We start from the raw sequence: 24,307 nt of genomic DNA on the forward strand, positions 1-24,307 counted from the left end.
GAAGTGATGGGACCAGATGCCATGATCTTCGTTTTCTGAATGTTGAGCTTTAAGCCAACTTTTTCACTCTCCTCTTTTACTTTCATCAAGAGGCTTTTGAGTTCCTCTTCACTTTCTGCCATAAGGGTGGTGTCATCTGCATATCTGAGGTGATTGATATTTCTCCTGGCAATCTTGATTCCAGCTTGTGTTTCTTCCAGCCCAGCGTTTCTCAGGATGTATTCTGCATATAAGTTAAATAAGCAGGGTGACAATATACAGCCTTGACGTACTCCTTTTCCTATTTGGAACCAGTCTGTTGTCCCACGTCCAGTTCTAACTGTTGCTTCCTGGCCTGCATCCTGTCTGCAAAACATATCCAGAATTGAGCCCCTTTCAGCACCTCCACTGCCATTAATGCCACCAGGCTGCTATCACCTCTTATCTGGATTATTGCGTCGGCTTCCTCTCTGGTCTTCCTACACCTACTCACAGCCCCAGGGTGGTCCTCCGGAAAACAGCTTAGATTACGTCATTCATTTTGTTCAAAGTCCTCCAAAGGCTTCCTAAATTCTCGAAAGACTGCTCTTAGAGCAAAAGCTCCCCATTTTTCTAGAACAAGAGCTCATGACTTCACAGGGGTACCAAAGCTGTCGTGATCTATCTCCTGTTCTTTGTCATATCTGTAGTGCTCAGAACAGTGCTCAGAAGGTAGCAGGCACTCAGCAAGTATTTGTTGAATGAGTGAATTTATAAGATTTCTCATTGTTCACAAAGTGCTTTTACATCCGTTCTCTGGTCATTCATCTTTACTATAGTCTCACGAAGCAGGGATCCTAGTATCTGTCTTAAAGAGCAATAAGATAAGGCTAAGAGGGAAACTTGCCTGGAATACTTAGTTGGTTGATGGCAGAAGCAAGACTGGATCCAAGGTTCAGATCTCAAGATGGAGCCTTCTGCTCTGCAGATGGCAAAGCATGAAACTGTCCTGGACAGGGACTGTCATCTCGGTAATCTAGATGATAGCCAGACTGTTAATGATTAAATAAGATAATGTAAGGCACTTAGCACAATGCCTAACACATAGGAAATATGAGGCATGGTTTGTTGTTCCGTTGCGAAGTTGTGTCCGACTCTTTGTGACCCCATGGACTGGAGCATGCCAGCCATTGTTATTTTACTATTAACTTATTACTACAAGTGGTGGATTCTGGTGGCTGGGTGGGGGTGGGGGTATGGGACAGTGCATAAAGATCGTTTCGGTAAAGTTTCAAGAACAAAAGTGACCTGCTTGCACTGTTTGCTCTATGTCCATCAAAATAGTAAAAATTTATTCAAAAAATTTTTCTAGTAAGAGAGACATTACTCAGTCGTGTCTGACTCTTCTGCGACTCCGTGGACCGTATCCTGCCAGGCTCCTCTGTCCATGGGACTCTCCAGGCAGGAATCCTGGAGTGAGCTGCCATGTCCTTCTCCAGGGATCTTCTCAACCCAGGGATCGGACCCAGGCCTCCTTCGTTGCAGGCGGATTCTTTACCATCTGAGCTGCCTGGGAAGCCCAGTTAAAACTACGCATCCCTCGTAAAGGGGGATTATCCCTTCTGCCTGTACCTAAAAACATCTGGGCCAGCTACAGGAGGCCCAGAGATGTGCGGATGGGAGGGGTAGGGAACTGGATGAAGAAAGCTGGATCTTAAAAAGGAGAGGAGAAGTCAGGAGGTAAAGGGCTGTGGCCAAGAGTGAACAGAGTAGGGGGGGAGGATGGAGAGAGGCGAGAGAGAGAGAGAGAGAGAGAGAAGAGGATATGGGGTGGAGAGGCGGGGCGGAGTAGAGAAGAAAAGGAAGAAGAGAGAGAAAGCAGGCCAGGCTTTCCGCCCTCAGCCTGTCAGTGTGACAATAGCCGACACCTGCTGAGTGCTTCTAGGTTCCAGGTACTGTTGGAAGCGCTGGCAGTGCCTCATTCAGTATTCCTGTGCTCTGACTGTTCCTGAGCATTTGCTCCCCCTTCTTGAGTTTTACATCCCTGCTTAAGGCTGTGTGGCTTTCATTGTCTCCTAGTGAATGACTGTCCATTCCACTGATATTAACTTTGTATGAGTAGCACTGGCCAGCTGCTCGTGTGTGGATGCAGCGCACAGCCCATTCCAGAAGCCGCCTGGGTCACTGTGTTTCCGCCACCACTCTTGCTTCCTCTGCCTCAAGAATAACATGTCCCAAGTAGTGGCTGCTCCAGGATGAGAAGACGTGTGGAGTGGAGCCACACGAGCCCACTTGCAGCCACCTGCAGTCACATGTAACAGGCCAGAGAAATAAAACGCTCTTGTTGTAACCACAATTTTTATTGTTATTTGTTACTACAGCAAAGCTCATATACCTTCCACAACCTTAAGAGATAAGAATTGTTAGAATCCTGTAACAATGAGAAAATGGAGGCATGTAGCTTGCCTAAGGCCACATGTTCGTAAGTGGCAGACAGTTTGGCCTCAGAGCCCATGCCCTTCGCCTCTACCTAGCAGTATCTGTCAAATAGAAGTCCAGGTTGCTTTTAAACAGAGTAAATGACTGAAATTGGTCACACTGGATATTTACAGATCCAGTGTAAATATTCACAGATCCAGGGGATCTTCCCAACCCAGAGATCGAACCCAGGTACCCTGCACTGCAGGCAGATTCCTTACCAGCTGAGCCGCAAGGAAAGCCCAGATGTTTACAAAGCAGAAAGGAAAAGGCGGGCGGAAGGGAGAGGGAGGACTGTGCGGTCAGGGCCGCAGAGATGGGCTGTGTTCTCCTAACAGCACGTCTTCCTGAGAAAATTGGGTTAAGACAGGCCAGCTCTCTGAATGGTTAGGGCTTCTTCGGGAAACTGCTCACAGCAGGGGCCAGAGTGTCCCTGGGCCCAGTTGTGTCTAAAGGGCTCATTCTAGGAAGAAGAGGCTTCTGGGCTGAGAACAGTCTTTTTTTTTGAGTGTAATTGCGATGCAGAGTTGTGTTACAGACAGAACTGTCTTGGCAAGACAGCTTCTTTCTACTCTAGTTTCGTCCCTTGCACCCCAACTCGCTTGCAGACAGAGACACACGCCAGAAGGCACTGCCTCAGCAGGGAGCGCTGCTGCCTGGGGTCTACTTTGGCAACACTGCAAAGGAGGCCAGTCACACGTGTGGCCCAGCGACCAAGCGCGGGGACAGGGGCCGTCTCTCTCCCACGAAGAGCCCCTGAACAATGGTTCTGCCCTCCAAGCCTGAGGCTTTGCTTTGTTTCCTTTGGGTTCTCTGGGAATTCCCATTCCTGAGTTTGCAGAAAACATCTCTGTTAAAAGGCCAGCTGGGAGGGAGCAGAGTCCAAGGGCAGATCAGCAGCTGGCTTGCTCCCAGATAACCACAGCTCCTGGGACCTGAAGACAGCGTGTGCACTTGCTGTTTTTACATCTGGAAAGGCTTGAGTCTGACCGCCTATCCTGGGAGGGAGGAGCAGGGCGCCTGACAAACATAGCCCACTGCTGCCTGCAGCTGCGGGCACCTGGATCCTGCCCACACGGGCACATTGCGTATTGCTAGCTTCTCCACAATCGCCTGATCTGACAGGGTAAGCCTCGTGCTTTGTTTCCCTAGGACTAAGGGGCCAGGTGTGTCCTTGGTGAACCAATGGCTTTATTTTAACAGTGGGAAGGTCTTTAATCCATCTTCTGGTAAACAATCTAAACTGGTAGCAAATGGCTATCACCACAGGAAAAACAAGCCTTTTTTTTTTTTTTTCCTTCTGCTCATTTGCTCTGGGCAAATTACCCTGTTTTTCCTGAGTTCAGATCTTTTGCAATCATGCTGATTTTATCTTGCGTTTATTATTTGCCCTGGTTCCTGAAGTCTGACCTGGGAAGACCGTCCTGATCTAGGAGAGGACACTTATCACTGCAATCTCCACTCCACCTGTGTATACATTTTCTACCTGAGTTCCAGTGAGTGAAGCAAGGTATGGCAAACTCTCTAAAAGCTCTATGGAGAGAGGCACATGGAACTGCCACATAGACCAGCAGGAAACCGCAGAGCCTGGGAGAAAGTCTGAAATTGTGGTGTCCTGGTGAGCTGAGTTAGCATCTCTTCAAATTGCCTCTGGAAAGCAAGCATCGTTGAGAAAGCTTTGTAACCCTCAGATGGTTGTAGACGTGTACAGGCGTACTTTGCTCTGTTGTTCTTTGCAGACGCTGCATTTTTCTTAAATTGAAGGTTTGTGGCAACCTTGCGTTGAATGTCCATTGGTGCCATTTTCCCAATAGCCTTTGCTCAGTTCCCTGGTGGCTCAGACGGTGAACCGACTGTCTACAATGGGTGGGGAAGATCCCCTGGAGAAGGAAATGGCAATCCACTCCAGTACTATTGCCTGGAAAATCCCAAGGACAGAGGAGCCTGGTAGGCTGCAGTCCATGGGGTCCCAAAGAGTCGGACACGACTGGGCGACTTCACTTTGCTTAATTCATATCTCTGTGTCATATTTTGGCAATTCTCACTGCGGACAAAAAACTGTTGCATGTTGCCAGCCATTTCTGTAAACAAGAAATGTTGCCTGCTATCAAGCCATCAGTCACTGCAGCTGCTCCAAAGGTGCACCCTGAGGGGAAGTCAGGAGAGAGAAAAACAGGATACTGGCCCTCCACAGTTAAGATGCATATCTAAGGAGTAATTTTAATGAACCCAGACTCTAGTGTCTTCCATACACAGAAGGCAGTAAAATCATTAACTTGGGATGTCTGCTTTTTTGTGATTAGCATTAATCGTTTGATGTTTGATCACGTTTTTTTGTTCTGTTTTTAAGCAAAAACTTCATATCTTGTCTCCTCCCTTAACTCTCTGGAACAGTCCTTCAGAGCTGCCCAACAGGCTCTCCCATGGGGTTTGGTCCTCAGTAAGCTCCCCAAATAAAACATAACTCAGGAAGGGGGTTCAAGAGAGAGGGGACATATGTCAACCAATGCCAATTCATGTTGATGTATGGCAAAAATCATCACAATATTGTAATTATCCTCTAACTAAGAAAAACTCACAAATTTTAGGCTGTTTTTTTCAGTTGATATAGCAATTTTCAAGCCTGTCATTATAACAGTGATCTATGATCAATAATCTTTAACGTCACTGTTGCAAAAGATTATGCCAAAGGCTCTGAGAATGGTTAGCACTGCTTAGCAATGAAGTCTTTTAAAATTAAGGTGCGTGCTTTGTTTTTTGGACATGACGCTATTGCGCGCTTCACTGGTGACAGGAGGGCTTAAGCATAGCTCCGATACGCAGTGGGAAACCAATCTGTGGCTCACTTTATCGTGGCATTTGCCTTATTGCAGTGCTCTGGGACCGAATCTGCAGTGTCTCTGAGGTATGACTATACCTTTCCCCTTGTTAGAGATGTCTTAGCTATGCTGTTCAGAAGTTAGTTTCGCTAACTTTTCTATTTCACAAGTGGCCCTTATCAAGACAGGCTTTAAATGAAGTAATATTGTAACAGCTGAAAAGGAAAAACAAAACCAACCAACCAACCCCCCAAAACAAAACTGGGGAATGTTGACAGAGGGTTTCTTCATCTGATGGCTTTTCATGTGTCAGGCCCCGTCTGCTGCAAGGTTAGCGGGCGTCTTCAGGCTGGAATGTCTCACACGCTGTCTTAGGCCAGTGGGGCTCAGCCTTGGGCTTCCTTCCAGGGAGCTTCACCATCTCTCTGCTCTGCACATCCCCTGGCCCTGCAGGGTGTGTGGCCTGGTCTCCCAGTTAGGAGGCCTCTGAATGCAGGCTGCAGCAGGACTGTCTTTGTCCCTCTGGAGCTGAGCTCAGGTCTGGCACAAGGCAGTTGTCCCTCGGTTACTGCTGAACAATGGTCAGCTGTGGTCCTTGACCTGCATGTATAAATATGGTCTGGGAAGCCGGTGGTGGTTTTACCCATCATGTCTGACTCTTGTGACCCATGGACTGTAGCCCGCCAGGCTGCTCCGTCCATGGGATTTTCTAGGCAAGAATACTAGAGTGGGTTGCCATTTCCTTCTCCAGGGGATCTTCCCAACCCAAGGACTGAACCCAGGTCTCCTGCACGGCAGGCAGACTCTTTATCGTCTGAGCCACCAGGGAAGCCTTTTGGGTAGCTATCTCACTATTTTACTGGGGAACCCCGTTTGACCAGCTCTCTACCATCTCCTAGACCCTGTTGCATCCCCCTGAGCCCCGGAAGATTCCGAGGTGCCCCTGATGCTGGAACTCTGCAATTTGGGGCGACCCGGACGCTTACTGTCCAGGCTGCCCACAGACCTCCTCCTCTGAGCCCTACGGCTGTCGCCGTCCTCAGGCCCCACACCAGTCCCAAGGATGCGCCTGGAAAGGAAGGAATCATGTCAGGGTCAAAAGCGGTAGGCTGTGCTCAGCGTTAGCTCCTCTACCGAACTTGGTGACACGTCCCGCAGGACAGGAGTTTCAGAGGTCAGAGCAGAGGTCAGGGTGGACACACACAAGTGAAAAAAAAAAGCGTGGACCTAACTCCTTTGGTTGCACGTGGCAACACCTTTATTGAGAACCTAGGAAACCCTGCGGACAAAGGAGACGGGAACGGCGGCGGCCTCCCGGGGGCATCTCTGCGCCTGCCTCTGGGAGCAGGGCGCCAGGTGGGGGCAGTCCTGGTGTGGGGCTCACCCTGAACAGTGGGCTCGAATGGTGTAGCTGCTCCCATGCTCTGCTCTTTATGGGCGCCGGTGAGGAGCTGCTGATTGAGGCAGAGTTGGAGTCTCACTCATGCTGACTTTCTGGCTTCAGGAGACTTTATAGTTTTTCCCTTTAAATCCACAATCCATGGGCCCCATGGGGAGAATCTGGTCTCATTTGCTCTGTTTTGTACAAACATCTCACATGACTGCTGTAAACTGTTGCATAATTCTTGCAAAGGCCTTCTTATTCATTCTAGAATTTTTCCATCAACTGGCAGACCCAAATTGTTCTGATTTGGCCCCAGGGGATTCCAAGCCCTTTCTCCTCAAACAGTTTTTCCCGGTGGTGGCCTTTGATGGGAAGTACTGACGCACACCCAGAGAGGGCAGGAGGCACACAAGCGTCCGAGGAGCGCAGTGACGGGCGAGGCGTGGCCTTCCCAAGCCACTGCCGGCAGTCCCTAGACAGCTCCTGGCCTCTCACCCACCCTGCAGGCATCCTTTCGGGATCATGTGGGTCACCTCCTCAATGTGATACAGTTGACGAGCTTCTTTCAGCGAGCTCCTTATAAGAGTCCCTTCAGGTGCTGCCGGGGAAGTTCAGAGTGAGTGCCGCTGAGAGACGGGCTGCTGGTGCTCTTATTCTCGGTCTGACCTCTGCCGGCAGGGCACTGAGCTATGCGAGGCTCATGGAGCGACATCAGAGGCGCTACCTGGCACGCCACGGTGAAGTGACAGCTGGGAGCACTGCACATCCCATACCCGCTGGCAGTTCCTGCTCTTCCCAGCAGAGTTTCTGAGCGGCGGCATGAGGCGAGGGTGGACAGGGTCTAGGGGCTCACGTGTTTGATGAGGATAATGGCTTGCGGTTCTGCAGTAATTCTGGGCCAGGCACTGGGGAAGCAGGTGGAGCCCACACTCTAGAAGCAAGACTGTTCTGCTCCCCTGAGTTGGAGAGGTGTGGCATAAACAGGGCCGGCCATGCTGTCTAGTTCCTTAACTCGGCTCATGTCACAGCTCCAGGGCTGCTTGCAGCCCAGGCCCATCTCACATGCAGACCCCACCCAGCAAGCTCCTGGGTCCTCAGGCTTAGGACTGGGCCCCGTGAGTGCTCAGCTTGGAGCCACGCGCCAGGGCTGTGGGACTCAGGCTGCCTGGCGGGTGGACAGGCAGGGGCACAGACGCCAGATCCCTCGGCCGTGCGGCCAATCTGTGTGGCCAAGCGGGGCCTGGCCGCTGGCTGTCAGTGTGCGGTGGCTGCTGGGGGCTTCGGAAGGGGCAGGTGCTGCTGGGCTACTTGGCTTCCACCAGCTGCTCCAGGCGCTGTAACATTGTCAGACGCAGGGCTTGGAACCTGGAGGGAGACACAGCCGAGAGGATTCACTGGTACCAGAGGGGACAGGGAGCAAGGAGCACAGCAGAGGAGCCCAGAGATGCTGGGCCTGGAGACCCACGGCTCCCGACCGGCTGCTTAGTGGCCACCATCTCTCCTCTGCCAAGGGGAAGGAAGAAAGAGCCGGGACCCACATCCTGCAAGGCCACTGGCTTCGAGGAGCAGTTAAACAGGGCTGCAGACCCTGTCGAGCTTTACAGGAGAATGCTCCTTGTATTCCAAAGAGTCTCCGGTACAGACAGGAGTGTGCTGGATTAGACAGGGCGGCAGAGGGGGTCAGGAAGCCTTGTCCGAGCCCTGGCTCCACAGTCACGTGGTGTAGACTCCGTCCTCACCTCGGGCCGCCCTTCCCTCTCTGTGCACCGAGTGACCCCCAGGTCCCTCCTCGCTACAATGACACAGTTCCTTCTGCTGAGGTCTCCGCTGACTGCCTGAGTAGGGCCTGACTGTACACACAGAAGCCTTTTAAAGAGACATTCAGCCAGAAGCCAGGGTTTACATAGTCCCCCGACCGCAGACTCTCACGGTGAGCGGCCTTCCTCCTTCCCTTCCTAAGAGGGACTCTGGGACCGAGTTTCCCTCACAGAGGGAGACACAGACCATCGGGGTTTGTGACCTGACCTCACACAGCCAGGCTCCAGGAGCCAGCAGGTGACACCCACTCACCTGCTCACTGAACTGGTCCCCTGCGCTTGCAACCATCAGGGGGTACAGGCAGTCCCAATAACCGCCGCTTTGGGGCAGGCTCGGCGCTCCCGCCAGCATGGACCGGCACTTTTCGGACCAGGCTGAATGTGCACGGCAGCCCCCCGGCAGCACCTCCTGGGCAGTGCCGCCCGCAGAACACACAGCCCTGGGCCAGGGCCGGCCCACGCTGCTGCCCGAGTCTCCTGCCCAGTTTCAGCAGCTTGTGTCTGTCCCGTGACAGTGGGGCTGCCAAGGCTCGATGGGCGGGCTGGGCTGCAGGCCCCCATTTTGGCAGGCTGTCACCCCAGTCTGGTGGCACTACGGAGCAAGGGGCCAGGGGGAGGCATCCCTGAACTACGTGAGGACGCCTGGCACAACCGCAGGGAGAGCTCTCGCAGCCCCGGGCCTGGTGCTCCGACTGCACCCTTGCCCTGATGTTCCAGACCCATGACTGGCTATTCAAGGGCTGCTTACTTCACGGTCAGTTTGCTTATTTCTCTTTCCTCCTCTTCTTTTAATTTCTCAACAAAACTGTCCAGCACCGGCATTTCAAACTTAATGTACTGAGCGACCTAGAAAATCCAAGAACATTTCAATGTGCTTTAACTTAGAGGCCAAAAGTGTTTTCTTTTCCTTGTGGCCGACTCAGCAGGGTCTTGTCTCCAAGGAAGAGGCTGCCTGTCTTCCTCCCACCCCCCCGACACAGCTCTGTGTGTGCCAGGATGGGAAGATGGAGCCCATTCTGATCCCTAAGGCCACTGTGGTCCCTGGGAGGAAAGATTAAACTGAGTTTTAGGAAGACCGTTCAATAGCGAGGGGAGTCAGTCTGGGAGTTCTCTGGGGTGGGGGTGGAGACGGTGGGAATGCCATCGTTCCCAACAGTAGAATGAACTCACTAGTCTGCAAATGGCCCCAGGGACACAGGGTCACAGGCCTTCTTCTGGAGGTCCACACCCTATAGGCCTATTCTGTGTAGTGGAGTTTGGAAATGTGCTCATTGCCTAGTCAGGACTCAAGATGTCCTGAGACACTTGGTCCTTTCCATAAGGTGCAGTCAGACCCTAGGTAAGGAGCTTTTGTTGTTTTTTTAATGTAAATAACAACAAAACGCACTCCAATGAAGGAAAAGACTCCACCTGTCTGGAAAGAATGGAAAAGGCCAGGCCATGGTTTTCTAAGACCCAACTTCTTTCTCCCCTGAGCCAGCTGATGGATCTGGTGGTGGCTGATGGCAACAAGACGGATGAAACCGTTAAGACGGGATGGACTTAGTGATGGCCATGGGGGGCCCGGGAGCACTGCCCAAGGGGGCTCTGCCCGAGGTCACAGGAGTCTGCCACGCCATCCCCCGGCCGCCCCCTCAGGAGAGGCCTCGGGATGCCTCAGCCCCACTCACATCGTGGGGGACCTCCTCGCCCAAGTCAGCTTCCATCAGGAATATCCTGGCGATCTTCTCACAGGGCCCATGCAGGATTCTGGAAATCAGTGGGTACTCACAGTCCTTTAACTTTGTACGCTCTGAAAAAGAACGTGGTAGACAACATTCATGGGGTGGTAGGACCGTGTCTCTTTGTTCCAGGATGGGAATGGGATGGAAGACAGATGTCCAGGGGCCCTGGCAATGCTGCCAGATGTTGTGTGATGGACACTGCCTTGATGATGTGGATCGTGTCCTTCAGCGAAGGCCCAGCTCAGAGAGGAACCGTGGCTGGAGGAGCCCGGCGCGGGAAGCAGACCTGGGGAGGCCAGGCCATGCAGTGCCGGACAGAGGGCTGTGCGGTGCGAGCTCTGCAACAGCAGTTCTCAGTGGGTGAGGGGCTTCTCATCCATCCTGAAAACCCAGACGCACAGTCCTCCCCACGCCTCACTGAACCTACTGGAGAGAGCAGCTCACCATGTGGTTCTGGTGGGGTTCCGAAAGGGATGACAAGTGTGCCTGGATATAAGCCTGGGAGGGCTGCCTGTGGTGGGAGCACAGCATGTCCCAAGGCCAGGAGGGCACCTGCCCTGTGCCCACTGCACAAGCCAGCTCAGCCCTCAGAGAAGGAGCTCAGTCGGTGAGCTTGCCAAATGGATGGGGACTTGAGTCAAAGGCAGACACTTACCCCCAGACTCATGAACGATGTAGAGGGCAAACTCACTGGGGCTGTTTTCCACCTGCACAGGCAGGGACAGGGAGTCAGACCATGGCTTTTCAAGACAGGAGAGAGAGGAAAGGGCCCCTGGCAGTAACCACATCTCCAAGCCCCCACACACAAATCCCCAGGGACCCGCCCTGCCCCCGCCTCCTTAAATTCCCAGAGCATTTCTCCGGCTAGCTCAGCAGAGGAGACCTGTTCAGCCTTCCCCCAGGAGCCATGGCTTCCACCAGCCCCCTCCCCAGCAAAACTGCCAACCACCAGCATCTGGGGCGAGGCTGCCCACGGCCAGACTCACTCGGAACTTGTTCAGCAGCAGAGTGAGCACCTGGAGGGTCGTCATGGTGCTGTTGACTCTCACGTTGGTCGTGGACCCATAGGCGGGAGTGAACACGGAGGTCTGCACAGGAAGGGGGAGGCCAGAGGGGACACAGGGCTGACACAGGCAGGGTATGGGCATACGGTCAGCCCGCTGGCACTGAGCAGCCTGGGACAGCAGGTGAACCTGGGCTCTGTGATCACCTGTGTCTGTCTGCACAGATCCACACACAAGCTGCACCCAGATCCAGGCATGAGCAGAGAAGCTTTGACAGCTCACATCGTACGCGAGGCCTCTAAGAAAGATGCCTGCAGATCTATAAGAGCCAAACTCTTTTTTCTAGGAACCAGGGCCGTGGGAAGCTTGGTGTGTTGCAGTGCATGGGGTCGCAAAGAATTGTACACAAGTGAGCGACTGAACCAGAGAAGGCGATGGCACCCCACTCCAGTGCTCTTGCCTGGAGAACCCCATGGACGGAGGAGCCTGGTGGGCTGCAGTCCATGAGGTCGCTAACAGTCAGACATGACTGAGTGACTTCACTTCACTTTTCACTTGCATGCATTGGAGAAGGCAATGGCAACCCACTCCAGTGTTCTTGCCTGGAGAATCCCAGGGACGGGGGAGCCTGGTGGGCTGCCGTCTATGGGGTCACACAGAGTCGGACACGACTGAGCGACTCAGCAGCAGCAGAGTGACTGAACAATAACAAGGGCCGTGAGGGTCATCCACGAGGAGCTGGGGAGTGAGTCTCTCTACTCCGTCTAGAACCAAATCACCAAGTGTCTGCTGATTCTAAGGCTAAAGGTTCTCAAATCTGTCCTCTTTGCTCTATTCTCCCAGCTTGCCTGCGGTGAGGCCCTCTGTTTATACTGCATCAGCTTCCCAACTTTTCCCCTCTAGTCTCAGCCCTTTCGATCCATTTTCCTCCACCACCACCACAGCCTAGACGGCGGCGTCCGCAGCTCCTCCCACACGGCGCACATGTGGCGCGTGGCTCCCTCCCAAGCATCCCGTGCTCCAGCCACACGGCTTCTGCAGTTTTGGGTGCCCGTGGTATTCTCACAGGTATGCTGCCTTTGTTCATGAGACACCATACGTGAAGTCACCAGGGAACTTCCAGGGAATAAACTTAAAGCTTATTAAGTCCTTAATGATCACTAATCAGGTAATAACCCTGCTAAACACTTTACATAGATTCTTGATTTAATCCTCACAACAGTCCTTAGAAGTACATGGAGCTTGGAGAGGTTAGTAGCTCATCGGAGTCCCCCGTCTAGAAAGGGCAGAGCTGCCCCAAGCCTCATGCTTCACCAGCATGGCGCAGGGTCCTCCCTTCGTGTCTGACTTCCCTGTGGGCAAGCTCCTCCTTGCTTTCCGAAACCAAATTCCAGATCACACATTCCTCCTGGACGGTCCTAGCTCGGCTTTCCCCAGGATGTACTGGGGCTCAGGGTACATGAGGGCTTTGTTCAGTGTCCCCAGCTGAGGTCCAAGTGCTAGAGCCAGCCTCAAACCCAGACCTGCTTTCTCCACAGTCGAATGTAGAACGGCTGGGTGGCACAGAAAGTCCGAGTTTCTGAGAAATGTGAAACAGAGGAGTCGGGCTGTCTCTTGGAGAAGAAAGGTCATGTCAACAAGACGACGTGTTTCTCTTGCCCGAACTCTTTTCTCAAGAAGAGAACAATCAGCTCCAAGTGGGAGCAAAGGTCCCGTGGCTCTTTTCCCGTCTCTGCCCACAATGGTTTCTCCCTCACAGAACCCACATGATTCCGACGGACAAAGCACTTTTCTACCCACTCTGGAAATCAAGCCAACACTACTGTGAGTAAGAGCTGTCTTAGAAAATAATGAAGCGGAGCAATAGCGTGCAGTTCTAAGAAATAAAACCTGGAATAAAAACTCCAGGAAGTTAATTCTAGGAATTTATTATTGTTATTATTTTTTAATTGTTGCCTGTGACTCAAGCACTTGTTACCTAATTTCTAAGGACACTGATTCTGAATGGATGCGGAGCGAGGAGCAAAAAAGGGAGCCCCTTGCTCCTTCAGCAGATGTGAATCAACTGTCCAACATGCCTGCGACACTAGTTCATGAAGGCACCCAGTTTGCCTGGAAGAATGGACCCACATGTGGCAGGTAAGTCTGTGACTTAGGGAACAGCCACCCTGATTAGCGCGTCGAGTGTAGGTCTGGCTGGCTAAGAAGCCCTTCTTGGCAGGATGGCACCAAGGGAAGCGGAAGGCTGCGATAAAAGCCCCAACTGTTCACTTTGGTTCATCGCAAAGGCTACAGGGTGTTCGGACTTCTCCGCGTCCCTGTGACATTTGCAATGACTAATATAAGGTTTAAAGTGCCCAACACACCTCTTAGAGGACAGGAGAATGTACTGAAGATAAAGCCTACAATTCAGTGCCTTGAGTCATAAAAACCTCCTTTTTTTTTTTTAGGAATGTAGAATTAGAATGAGCCTGCTGCTGATAAGTCGCTTCAGTCGTGTCCGACTCTGTGCAACCCCATAGATGGAAGCCAACCAGGCTCCCCCATCCCTGGGATTCTCTGGGCAAGAACACTGGAGTGGGTTACCATTTCCTTCTCCAGTGCATGAAGGTGAAAAGTGAAAGTGAAGTCGCTCAGTCGTGTCCGACTCTTAGCAACCCCATGGACTGCAGCCTACCAGGCTCCTCCGTCCATGGGATTTTCCAGGCAAGAGTACTGGAGTGGGGTGCCATTGCCTTCTCCTAAATCCATGCAAAGAATCTTTCTAAATTTTCAAATAGTCCCTTAAAGTAGCATATCAATATTTATTCAAATATTGGCAAATGGTGGTCACTTTACGCTTTGCAGACTACACCTCTTTGGAACAGCATGTAAAGAATACCCACGTCGGGGGCTTTCCTGGCAGTCCAGGGGTTAAGACTTTGCCTTCCAGTGCAGGGGGCTGGGTTTGACCCCTGGGCAGAGAGCTAAGACCCCACATACCTTGTGGCCAAAAAGCACCAAGCGTAAAACAGAAGCGATATGGCAACAAGTTCAATAAAGACTAAAAACGGCCTATGTTGAAAAAAAAAAAGCCCAAGTTAGATGGCTGGTCCTTTGGCTAATCCAGACATTCTTAATCTCTGTTTAACTTCAGCCCTGCCTTCCCCTCCCGCTCTGAGGAAACTACTCTCAAATACTCCTCGTTTTCCTAGATTTGGGCTTCCCTGGTGGCTCAGATGGTAAAGAACCTGCCTGCAGTGCAGGAGACCCGGGTTCAATCCCTGGGCCAGGAAGATCTCTTGGAGGAGGGAATGGCTACCCACTCCAGTATTTTTGCCTGGTAAATCGTATGGACAGAGAAGCCTGGCAGAGTACAGTCCATGGAGTCACAAAGAGTTGGACGTGACTGAGTGACTGACACGGAGAAGGCAGTGGCAGCCCACTCCAGCACTCTTGCCTGGAGAATCCCATGGACGGAGGAGCCTGGTAGGCTATAGTCCATGGGGTCGCTGGGAGTCGGACACGACTGAGCGACTTCACTTTCATGCATTGCAGTCCAAGGACAACTGGGCACTCCAGTGTTCTTGCCTGGAGAGTCCCAGGGACGGGGGAGCCTGGTGGGCTGCCGTCTATGGGGTCACACAGAGTCGGGCACGACTGAAGCGACTCAGCAGCAGCAGCAGAGTGACTGACACACTCACCTCCTAGATTTAGTGAAGATAACCTATTGTTCCTCATCAACACTCACTGCAAACCTAGTGTGGAGTGGAGGAGGTCCTGATGATGGAGCAGGGTCCCTTCAGCCCGCCTTGTTGAATTCTGCATCCCCAAGGGCAGGGTACCGCAAGAGTGGCTTGAATGGCTCCGAGCAGACCTTCCCTGTGTGACTGTGCTTCAGATCTGACCCAAGGCCTCCCTTCGCCCAGCTCCCCCATCCCATGAGTCACCCACCACCTATCAGGAAGGGCAGCTGCTGAGCCGGGAAGCCCTGGCTTCCAGCTTCCCAGCGCTGCGGGATGTGCTCCAGGGCAGGACGCCCCATTCAGGGCCTCACCCACACTGCCATGCGCGCCATTTATAGCAACAATCCACTTCTCCTTTTTACAGCTGGGTTTGTTTGTGGAATGATGTCATCAGGGGAAGGAGATCTTTTTTTCCTGAGGTCAGTACAATACATACTTGGACAAAAGGCTAGGACAAAAGGCCAAGTGCTGGGAATCAGGAGCTGTGTGAGTTCTCTGGGACCCTTCACACATGCTCTGGGGCACACCGCGACCCAGCTGGCTTAATCTACCAAGCGACAATAACAGTAGGGACACGGCATTCCCCTGAAACAATGAACCGACCTTGGGTGGGAACCTGACAGAAAAGTGCCCTGTTGAAGACAAATTTAGCGTTGTCCTCCAGATATTCATGCAGTTTGTGAGGATGAACTGAGCGTGTGATGGGAAAAAGACAGGCTTTGTGGTCATGAAGTGAGATGTTATTTGGGGCAAGACAATTGTCCTCCTGAGCCTGTTTCCCCATCAGGACACAGGCGCCGCCTCGCCTGCATACCAGGGCTGTGCACGTGGGCTAGGTCGCTTCCGTTGAGTCTGACTCTTTGCGACCCCTTGGACTGTAGCCCCCCAAGCTTCTCTGTCCGTGGGATTTCCCAGGCAAGAATACGGGGCTGGGCTGCCACGCTCTCCTCCAGGGATCCAGCCTGCATCTCTTACGTCTTCTGCACTGGCACCACCTGGGAAGCCTACCAGGGTTTTGCTGAGGGTGAATTCAGGCGTGACCACCGAGGGCCCCCCACTGCACAAGGCCCACTGACTGCATGGTGCTTGGGGCTGGCTCTCTAAGCCTCAGCTTCAGGGCCCAGGGGAGAGGCCAGGCTGGGCCGTCACCTTGTGGTTGTAAAAGTGCCCGTTGATGGAGAAGCGGTGCCGCCGGATCCTCTGGGCCTCACCGGGCGCTCGGCTCCTGGGCCGCCTCTGGATCACACAGGCTGCGTCGCTCTTGGTCCGCATCAGCTGGGGGGTCTCCTCATCCTCCTCCGCTGGCTCTGTGGCGAGAAATGGACGAGGGGGTCAGGCTCAGGACAGGGGCCTGCAGCGGTGACAGAGCGGCCTCTGTGGCGGTGCCATGTGTGAAGCTGGCTCCCTGGCACACTGGGCTGCAGGAGACGGCAGTGTGAGCACTGTCCCTGTGATGGAGGCTGGGGTCCAGCCAGTGTGATAGCCATTCTGCAGACAGGAAAGGTGACCCCCAGACAGGATAACCTGTGTCACCATGCCACACGGCCATAGCCTCTGGGCCTCCAGCTCCAGGGACCCAGAGCAGGACTTTGACAGCCCTAGCCCTGTCCTCTGGGCAAGCCCTTCACTGAGTCCAGGAGGAGGTGCAGAGAGGACAGACTCCCAGGCACGGATCCTGGCGGCTGGGGAAGAGGCCCCAGAGGCCCGCAGGGCCAGGGGAGAGCCGTGTTCTCTGCAGATGTCCTCCTTTTCAGAAGGCAGCCCGTTGCAGGGATGCAGACAACCGCATCACCTCTGGAAGCCTCCGCTTCCCTGTCCTTGGGAGAGGAGTCAGTAAGAACGCCTTGGGCTGAGGAGAGATTGAGCAGGGGGCTGGGCTTCCTTGGTGGCTCACTGGTAAAGAATCTGTCTGCCGTGCAGGAATTACAGATGTGGGTTTCAGCCCTGGGTCAGAAAGACCCCCTGGAGAAGGGCATGGCAACCCCCTCCATTATTCTTGCCTGGAGAATTCCATGGACAGAGGAGCCTGGTGGGCTACAGTTCATGGGGTCACAAAGAGTCTAACACGACCAAAACAGCTTAGCACACACACTCTTGAAGGCAAACGAAGCCACTCTTTGCTACTCCACAAAGCTGATCTCCAGAGATGGCGGTCATGAGCCAGCCCCCCCACCACCCCAGATGCGTGGGACTGGGCCCTGGGCTGCTCGAGGCCCCACCGACCTGATCTGCCTCTGGAGCTCTCCTCCTGGGGCCCAGCCTGAGCGCTGGGTTCCTGGGCAGTGACTCTGCCATCTTGAACAGGTGGCTCCTTCCTGAAAAGAGACAGGCATGGTGCTGAGAGGGTTGCTGGCAGAGAAAGGTGGTTCAGATCAAAGAGAAGGAGGCCGGCTGCCTCTGCGGGCCAGACACAGGCTGGAGGCAGGGCAGGCCGAGCTGAGGCCGGGATTTCACACATGGTCAACGTAAAAGATAGAAAGAAAAGCAATAGATTGCCCGTGTCTGCTGGAAGGAGAGGGAGTCTGCCCTGCAGACCTGAGTGGCCTGTTCTAGGCCCTGGGGAACGGACAGATGGACACACACAGACCCGAGCTGGGCGCCAGGCCGAGGCGGTCGGCTTCTGCGGCCGCGTGCCGAGTGGGCACTCTGGGTGCCTTCTGGCCCCTCTGGGCTGCCATCTGGCCCGGAGAGCAGGGCAGCAGCATCCTGGAGGCGGCTAACCGCCAGGCCTCGAGAAAGGCGGACTCCAAGCCAGGGCAGCCAGCACTGGCCTGGAGGAGGGATGGCGTGATGGGGGGTGGCCACACCCGGAGGGGAGCCTGGGGGAAACGGACAGAGAAGCCAAGCCAGCACTGAGGGGCCTCCGCGGGGCCCTGTCTGGGGCTGCTCGCGTGACCGCTTTCACCTCCTTCGTAAGGAGCCCACCCTAACCTGAGGCTCTGAGGCCCCAGGTCCACTACGAGTGACCAGGGACATCTGGGGATGCACCGGGGCACCGGCGTGCAAAGGGCGATGAGAGCAGCGACTTTACTTGAATTTCGAAGGGAACGTGTTTTGAATTTCTGACTCTTAGAAGGATTTATGACGTGTGGAAGCAAGCAAAACTCAGCAGCTTACTGCCCATCTTTGGGTGTGAAGTGGGAAGAGGCAAACGTCTGTTAAGACAGGTAGAAAACCATTTTATCCTGATCAAAACGTTCTTAATATATTCAGATAAATCTGATATAAATAAATTCTGATAAATTTGTAAAAATAAACTCTGATATTGAAATAAAAGCAGAGCCGTTGGAGGCTAAACCTGTGTGTTTTGGGGCAGAACAGGAGGTGCTGAGAGGCTTGGCTTGCAGACGGCTTTGAGAGGCCTCTTTCTCTTACAGACAAGGAATGTCTGAGAAGCGCAAGTGGAGGTGAGGGCACCCTGGGTCGCTCTCCAGGAAGGGGGGTGACTTGGTTGTCATGGAGAAGAACCACTTTGGGGTGAGGCTTCAGGTTGGCAGCTGAGGTCCTGGGCTGAGGCAGTCAAGGGGTGACAGGAGTGACCGGGTTGAGGGTGGGTTACCTTCCCACCTCCCGCCCCAAACAGAAACGGGCCTTTCATGCAGAGACAGAGATCAACCTCCTGGCCCCGCACACTCCAAGCAGTACTTTTAGGTTGTCATGGAGACCACCTGGGCCCGCCCCACCCAGCGGGCACTCACAGATGGCAGCTGGACTGTCCGGGTGTCCAGGAGAGGTGCACGCGCTCCCTGTCATCCTGCATCTGGAGCCGGATGGGCCGCTTCAGTCCCCAGGAAATGGTGAGGAGCCCCTCGATGACCAGAGCTCCTTCCTCCTGTGGGGACCCACACGCTCAGCCCCTCCTCTCAGAGCAGCCGCACTCAGGGGTCACTGACCACCCTCACAGCCCACTCAGAAGTCAGCCCCCGCTCACGGGACCCCCCTGTGCACTCAGGCCCCCAGATGCAGCCTCTCATCCCGAGGGTCCCGTCTTCCTCTAGGGGAAGGCCTGTGAATTTCTCTGTGCTCTAAGGCACGAGGCCCGGGCTGGAGAGGAAGCCTGAGGCGTGCCCTCCCACCGCTCGGGCGCAGGGGCCGGGACAAGGCGCTGAGTCAGGTGTCCCACAGGAACGCAGCTGCTGTCCGGCAGGCACGTCCACACAGCCACAAGGAAACACGCCCCAGGGAAGCACAGCTGTGCAGACACCGGTGCAACACAGGCCAGCTCTCCGCCCAGCGCTGCGCCTGCTCGGGGGGGCCACGGTCACCTGGTCCTGCTGGGAACGTGCCAAGGGCACTGGATCCCATGCCCACTAGAGCTGAGCAGGACCAGCATGGTTCCCACCCCCGATTTCCAAGCTGGCCTCTTCCCTCAAGGCCAGTCTTGCCTTCCTCACCACCTGGGGTATGGCCAGTCCCGCGCCCCACTAGTGGCACACACACTCAGGGTACCAACAACAGCTCCCAGCCTGAGTCCCTGACCAGCCCTAATTCTCCAAGGTCTGCAGGTGGCACAGCCACTCATCTGCTGCCAAAGCCTGAGGTCCTAATCAACAGAGTCCTCCAGAAGCACTCGCAGCCGGCTCCTACTTGCTCCCCTCGGGTCCTCGATTCTGTTTCTTGACCTATTTCAGGCTTCTGTCTGCACACAACCACCTCCAACTCCCCTGTGCCAAGCTGATCAAGCCCACACGCGCTCCTGGCCAGGCTGCCTTGTCTGCACCCTCAGAGCACCTGCCAGAAACCTTCTCAGCCTCACCCTTCAGCCGAGTCAGGTCTCCCCAGCTACCTGCTCCTAGTCTGCTCTGATACTGGTCTTTTGGCAATGAACTTAAACATCATTCTCCCAGCACTCTCTCAAGCACCATTCTGTAATAGATTCATCAGCGCCGTTTCTTTCTCCTTGCTGGCACTGAAAACTGTGAGAACAGAGAGACTGTGGGAGTTTCATATTCCTGGCAACACTTACAGGGGTGTCTTGCAGTATCGATTTCATGGTTAGTTAGTAATAGTTTAAAAACACCCTGCCATGCACAAAGAAAATAGTTCTCTTCTGTTCAAGGTTATCAAAAACACACACAGCTTTCTGGAATGGCCTTGTACCATTTGCTAAAGAAGAAAACGAGCAACAACAACAACAGGAACACCCAGAGCCCCTGACGACCACTGAGGCTGCACAGGCATGAGGCGGCGACCAACCACCCCTGTGGAGGAGAGGCTGGACGGGCTCAGTGGGTCAGCGGCCCTGGGAGGGTGGCGAGAAAACCCAGAGTGGGTGGTGAAGACGGTCCCTCTTCTCTGCTGCGGGTTTCCTCTGATAAGATCAGAGAAAGCTGCAGGCCGAGAGGGCGTCCCCTCCATCCAGGGAAGGGGAGCTCAGACCCGGGGCCCCCCTGGTGTCTTTGCAGGGACACCAGACGTGAGTCACATGAGGCAGCTGGTCCCCAGCATGGCTCAGCCCTGACCTCAGGCAGCAGCTCTGCCCCAGCCCCTCGCTTCCCCAGACCAAGCCCCCGCATCTTTCTTCACAGTGGGGTCCCCAGAACCGTCTTTGAAGGCCTGGTCTCAGCATGTCCAGCCTCACGGACCCCGCCCCAGCTTTGCCCCAGAGCATCAGCTGGTCTGCGGCTATGGTTTTTTTCATGTTCCTCCACCCAGAGTCCGCCGTGGGGCGGGTTATCTATGGATAAACGTGTCTGCAAGTGGACATGAGCTGTCCCTGGTGGAGCGGAGGCTCTCTCCAGCAATCTGTCAGCATCTGACAGTGGTGTCTGAAGCCAAGTCTGAAAGCCAAGACCTGAACCGCACTTTGGGTGAAGGACATAACAACTCGCTCATTGCTATGCTCTCTGCACCTAGAGTAGTTGCTGGTGCAGAGGTGTACTGGTTAGATAGCCAGGAACAAATACACAAGCCCGTCCTCATCTGACAGCTCCTCATCTGTGAAGCAGCAAGACCAGGACCCTGCAGGCTGCCCCTGGTGCCAGAGGAAGCTGAGCATAGCTCAAGGCTCAGCAAGCCCAAGGAAGCCCGACCTCAGCCATCTCCAGGCTGAGTTCCGCATCGCTGTGTCTGACAGGGCCCCTGCAGACGCAGGCCCGGGGCTCAGTCAGAGCAGCACTGGGCCAGAGTGACTGGGGTGTCGGGGTGCTGGTGTAAGACGTACCAAAGAATGCTTCTAGGCAGAGATGGCAGAGCCTAGGGCCGCTGTGGAGGTCCAGTGGAGGCCCCTGGCCCTGCCAGTGCTCTGAGACGGCCAGGAGCTGTGGCTACCCCACCCCTGCCCTGCGGAGTAAACATTCCCAGAACCTCCCACGGTGCAAACACTTGCTCCGAGCTGGCAGCTGGGCCAGACTCCGCCCGCCAAGCTGTTTTCCTCTGAGAGCCTTCCTGAGCACTGCTATTTTTGGCCCTGTGTGACAGTAATTGATTGCCGGTGGAAAGGTATAAAAGCAGCGGCCAGGCCCCGAGGCTTGCCAGACAGCTCAGGGAGGCTCTCACTCTGGGCAGAGCCCTGGTGCGTCGTCCTCCTTGTCCCCCTTGCAGCAATCTGGCTCTGGACACCGGCTCCAGCTCCTCGACCCTGGGCCCTTGGCCCTGAGTTTCCTGGGTGCTTCCTGAGGGCTTCGTTGCTCATCCATCTCCCCTGCCAGCTACAGGTAAGGGAGGGCCACTGCTCTCTGGTTAGAGGTAAAACAAAATCGCATTGGGGATGTTTGAGGGCAGCTCTTAGCCTGGGACGTGCCCTGCCTCATTGCGGGTTCGCGCCCAGGATGCAGCTAACAGCGATAACAGCAGCTGCTGAGGGGCTTTGTATTCAGAGGCGTTTCCCCGGAGGGAGATGTTCCGTGTTTTCCCAGCACCCTTGAGAGGTGTTTTCACAACCCTGTTTTACCGAGAAGTGGAGGCTTGGAGAGGTGACTTTGCCAAAGAACCCTGGGTCAGGAACGGCTGTTCGGTTTTTAAACCCAGGTTTGGCTTTAAACCCAGGTTTCCTCAGACTCCAGCCCCATGAAGCGGGGCTCTGATTTGCACAGGTTCTTGAACCACAGTAACGATAGAGTCTTAGGGATGTCAGCATTAAGAGCCCAGGAGTTCGAGCCTGGTCTTGGAGCTGCAGACTTTAAACTGCTCTCGAGCTTCTGACTCACCCAGGTGACCTCAGATGGGGAAGGGGACGTGGAAGGGTGTCAGGGTGGCCGCAGTCCCTCACCCCAGGTCCTCTCTCAGCCCACAGGTTGCTGCCTCCCTGTCACCGGCAGCCATGAGGTCCCGGCTTTTGCTTTCTGTGGCTCTCCTGCCCACGATTCGGGAGACCTCAGAGGAGATGCTACCCGGAGGGGCTGGAGAGGAGCCCCCCGCCTCCCCCAGCCTGGAGGACTACGTGAGGTCCATTTGTCAGCTGGCACAGCCCACCTCCGTGCTGGATGAAACTGCAGCCAGGGTGCGAACCAGCAAACCCCACCGGCCAGCCCGTTCCTGTGTGAAGAGCTGCCCCGCTGGGTCTCTGCAGGACATCACCACTCGCTTCACTGGCCAGCAGCCCTCCCTGCCCAGGACTGGCCCTGTGGATCCCCTGGACTGGCTCTTTGGGGAGTCTCAGGAGAAGCAGCCAAGTAGAAGGGATGTACCACGGAGGACTGGACCCTCCGCTGATCCCTGGGCTTCTCGCAGACAGATGGACAGTGGCAAGGCACCAGGGACCCCCAGAGGGAGGCTGAGTGATGCCAAGGCTCCAGGGCACTCTCTGCAGAGAACGTCGAGGGACTGGCACCAGTGCTCCCAGGCTTCTGGGCAACCTGGACAGGATGCGGGCTCCCCCGCAAGCCCTCGCAACAGCAGCATCCTCAGAACTCTCTATTTGCACCTCCCGGTGATCCATGAACTCTGAGACCTCCCCAGTAAAGACTTCTGTAAATAGCACACAGGTCTGTGTCTCCTCCACACCTCGCCTTCCTATCCACCACCCCCGACCCAGGTGGGGACTGCCCTGGCAGGTCTCTGGGAGGGAACCACCTCTCTGCAGGGGCTCTCTGCTTTGGCAAGTCCTAGTGAGCCCCCTTCTTTGAATAACAGCCTATCCCACCTGTGGCTCTCCTAACTGGCTTATCACCTTCGGCAAGTTATTTAACATGTCTGTGCCTCAGTTTTCTCCCAGGTAAGCTGTGATTAATGAGGCCTGCCTCCTAGGTTGTGCTAAGACCCGCACACATCTGGGGCCGCAGGTTACGAGCCACACGTGGAGCAGCTGCTGCCTCTGGTGGCCTCACACGTGGGGAAACAAGGAAGGTTAGGGGGGAGGAGAAAGAAAGCCTTAGCCCTCAGCGGTGTCACGGCCTGGCCCTGGGCACTCCCAAGTCCCCCCGGGGGCCCATGAGCAAACAGAGGGGCTCAGCAAACGCAGCTGCTGTGCTTCAGGGGGTCGGTCCCTGGGGCTTCCCAGGGAGGCTCAGGGGCCCCACCGCAGAAGTCCTGCTGTGGCCCCAGGAGCGTTCCCCACGCTGACGGCCGAGACAAAACCTGCCCCGGCTGGCCTGCAGGGCACCGCACACCAGACCACACGGCTCTGTCTCCACTCGTTCCCACCCCCAACCGCCTCACCCGGGGCCTCTCATCCGTGGGGTGAACGGCAGGGTCCAGGGACCACAGCCTCATTCCACATGTCCATGGGTGCCCCCATCCCCAGCCCTGGGTCCCCACAGCCTGGCAAACCTCAGTTCCCAGAGGCGTCTGGCAAGCAAGGGGGTGAGGATGAGGAAGGGGGATGGGGCAGACTGCCTTCCTCAGGGAGGAGGGGGTCATGGGAGCAATCAGAAGACGCAGGCCTGAGGCCTGCTGCTGGGTTATCTTGGGCCAGGCCAGTGCTGGCTGCCCTCATCAGGGTGGGAAGGACAAAGGAGCAAAGGATAGAGCTGGGGTCACGGGGCGCAAGGCCTGCTTCGGTTTCCCCCACCTCCTGGCTCTGTGGACTAGCAAATTACCCCCCCTCCCGCCTCCACCCACCCTTCCCTCCCTTCCTCGCGTTTGCCTTTCTTTCCTTCAACTGTAAAATATTTACAACAATCACTCTGGACGTTTACAGTGCGTATCAGTCCTCGTCAACGTGTGTTCTCTGAGGAGGCAGAATGTAAACCATACGTTAAAAAAAATTATTAGAATGATAGTAATTTTAAGTTTTAAAAGAAAACGTTCCTGACTAGTGGTTAGTTTCCTGATCTGTAAAATGGGGACAGCAAGGCCCATCCTTCACATTCTACAGTGACTGGGGAAACAGTACAAGTGAGCTCAGAGGTGCAATTACGAACACTATATACAAATTCCCAGCAGTCACTACTGCTGTGCGTCTGGTGGGCTCAAACCTCTGGGTCCCTGACCTTCTGCAGCAAATATGTGTGGAACAG

General features: G+C 54.8%; 2 protein-coding genes across 5 annotated transcripts in view; one reads left to right on the top strand and one right to left on the bottom strand.

Annotated features, from left to right (window-relative positions):
• Positions 1-6,487: 6,487 nt before the first annotated feature.
• Positions 6,488-24,307, bottom strand: part of RASSF4 (Ras association domain family member 4) — a 34,554-nt gene continuing 16,734 nt past the window's right edge. For 2 of the 4 annotated variants that reach the window (XM_004021571.4, XM_027962353.2), the window contains exons 4-11: positions 18,608-18,741; positions 17,133-17,224; positions 16,059-16,216; positions 11,167-11,268; positions 10,836-10,887; positions 10,127-10,248; positions 9,205-9,302; positions 6,488-8,004 (exon numbers count right to left, since the gene is read on the bottom strand). In XM_004021571.4, coding sequence (XP_004021620.3) covers positions 7,944-8,004; positions 9,205-9,302; positions 10,127-10,248; positions 10,836-10,887; positions 11,167-11,268; positions 16,059-16,216; positions 17,133-17,224; positions 18,608-18,741 — 819 coding nt within the window. In that variant the 3' untranslated portion in view covers positions 6,488-7,943. Of the gene's footprint in view, positions 8,005-9,204; positions 9,498-10,126; positions 10,249-10,835; positions 10,888-11,166; positions 11,269-16,058; positions 16,217-17,132; positions 17,225-18,607; positions 18,742-24,307 lie in introns of those variants that run through there. The other 2 variants (XM_027962354.2, XM_060406559.1) reach the window with 2 other exon arrangements.
• Positions 21,385-22,829, top strand: DEPP1 (DEPP autophagy regulator 1). The gene is made up of 2 exons (XM_012105581.4): positions 21,385-21,565; positions 22,137-22,829. Exon 2 carries the CDS (start codon positions 22,171-22,173, stop codon positions 22,795-22,797), a length of 627 nt encoding a protein of 208 aa, XP_011960971.1. The 5' UTR covers positions 21,385-21,565; positions 22,137-22,170; the 3' UTR covers positions 22,798-22,829.

This window comes from Ovis aries, chromosome 25 (genome assembly GCF_016772045.2).
Source record: "Ovis aries strain OAR_USU_Benz2616 breed Rambouillet chromosome 25, ARS-UI_Ramb_v3.0, whole genome shotgun sequence".
NCBI classification, from domain to species: Eukaryota; Metazoa; Chordata; class Mammalia; order Artiodactyla; family Bovidae; genus Ovis; species Ovis aries.

Excerpts from the sequence above, each read along its gene's own strand:
- DEPP1 (XM_012105581.4), top strand. The coding sequence starts at position 22,171 with ATGAGGTCCCGGCTTTTGCTTTCTGTGGCTCTCCTGCCCACGATTCGG.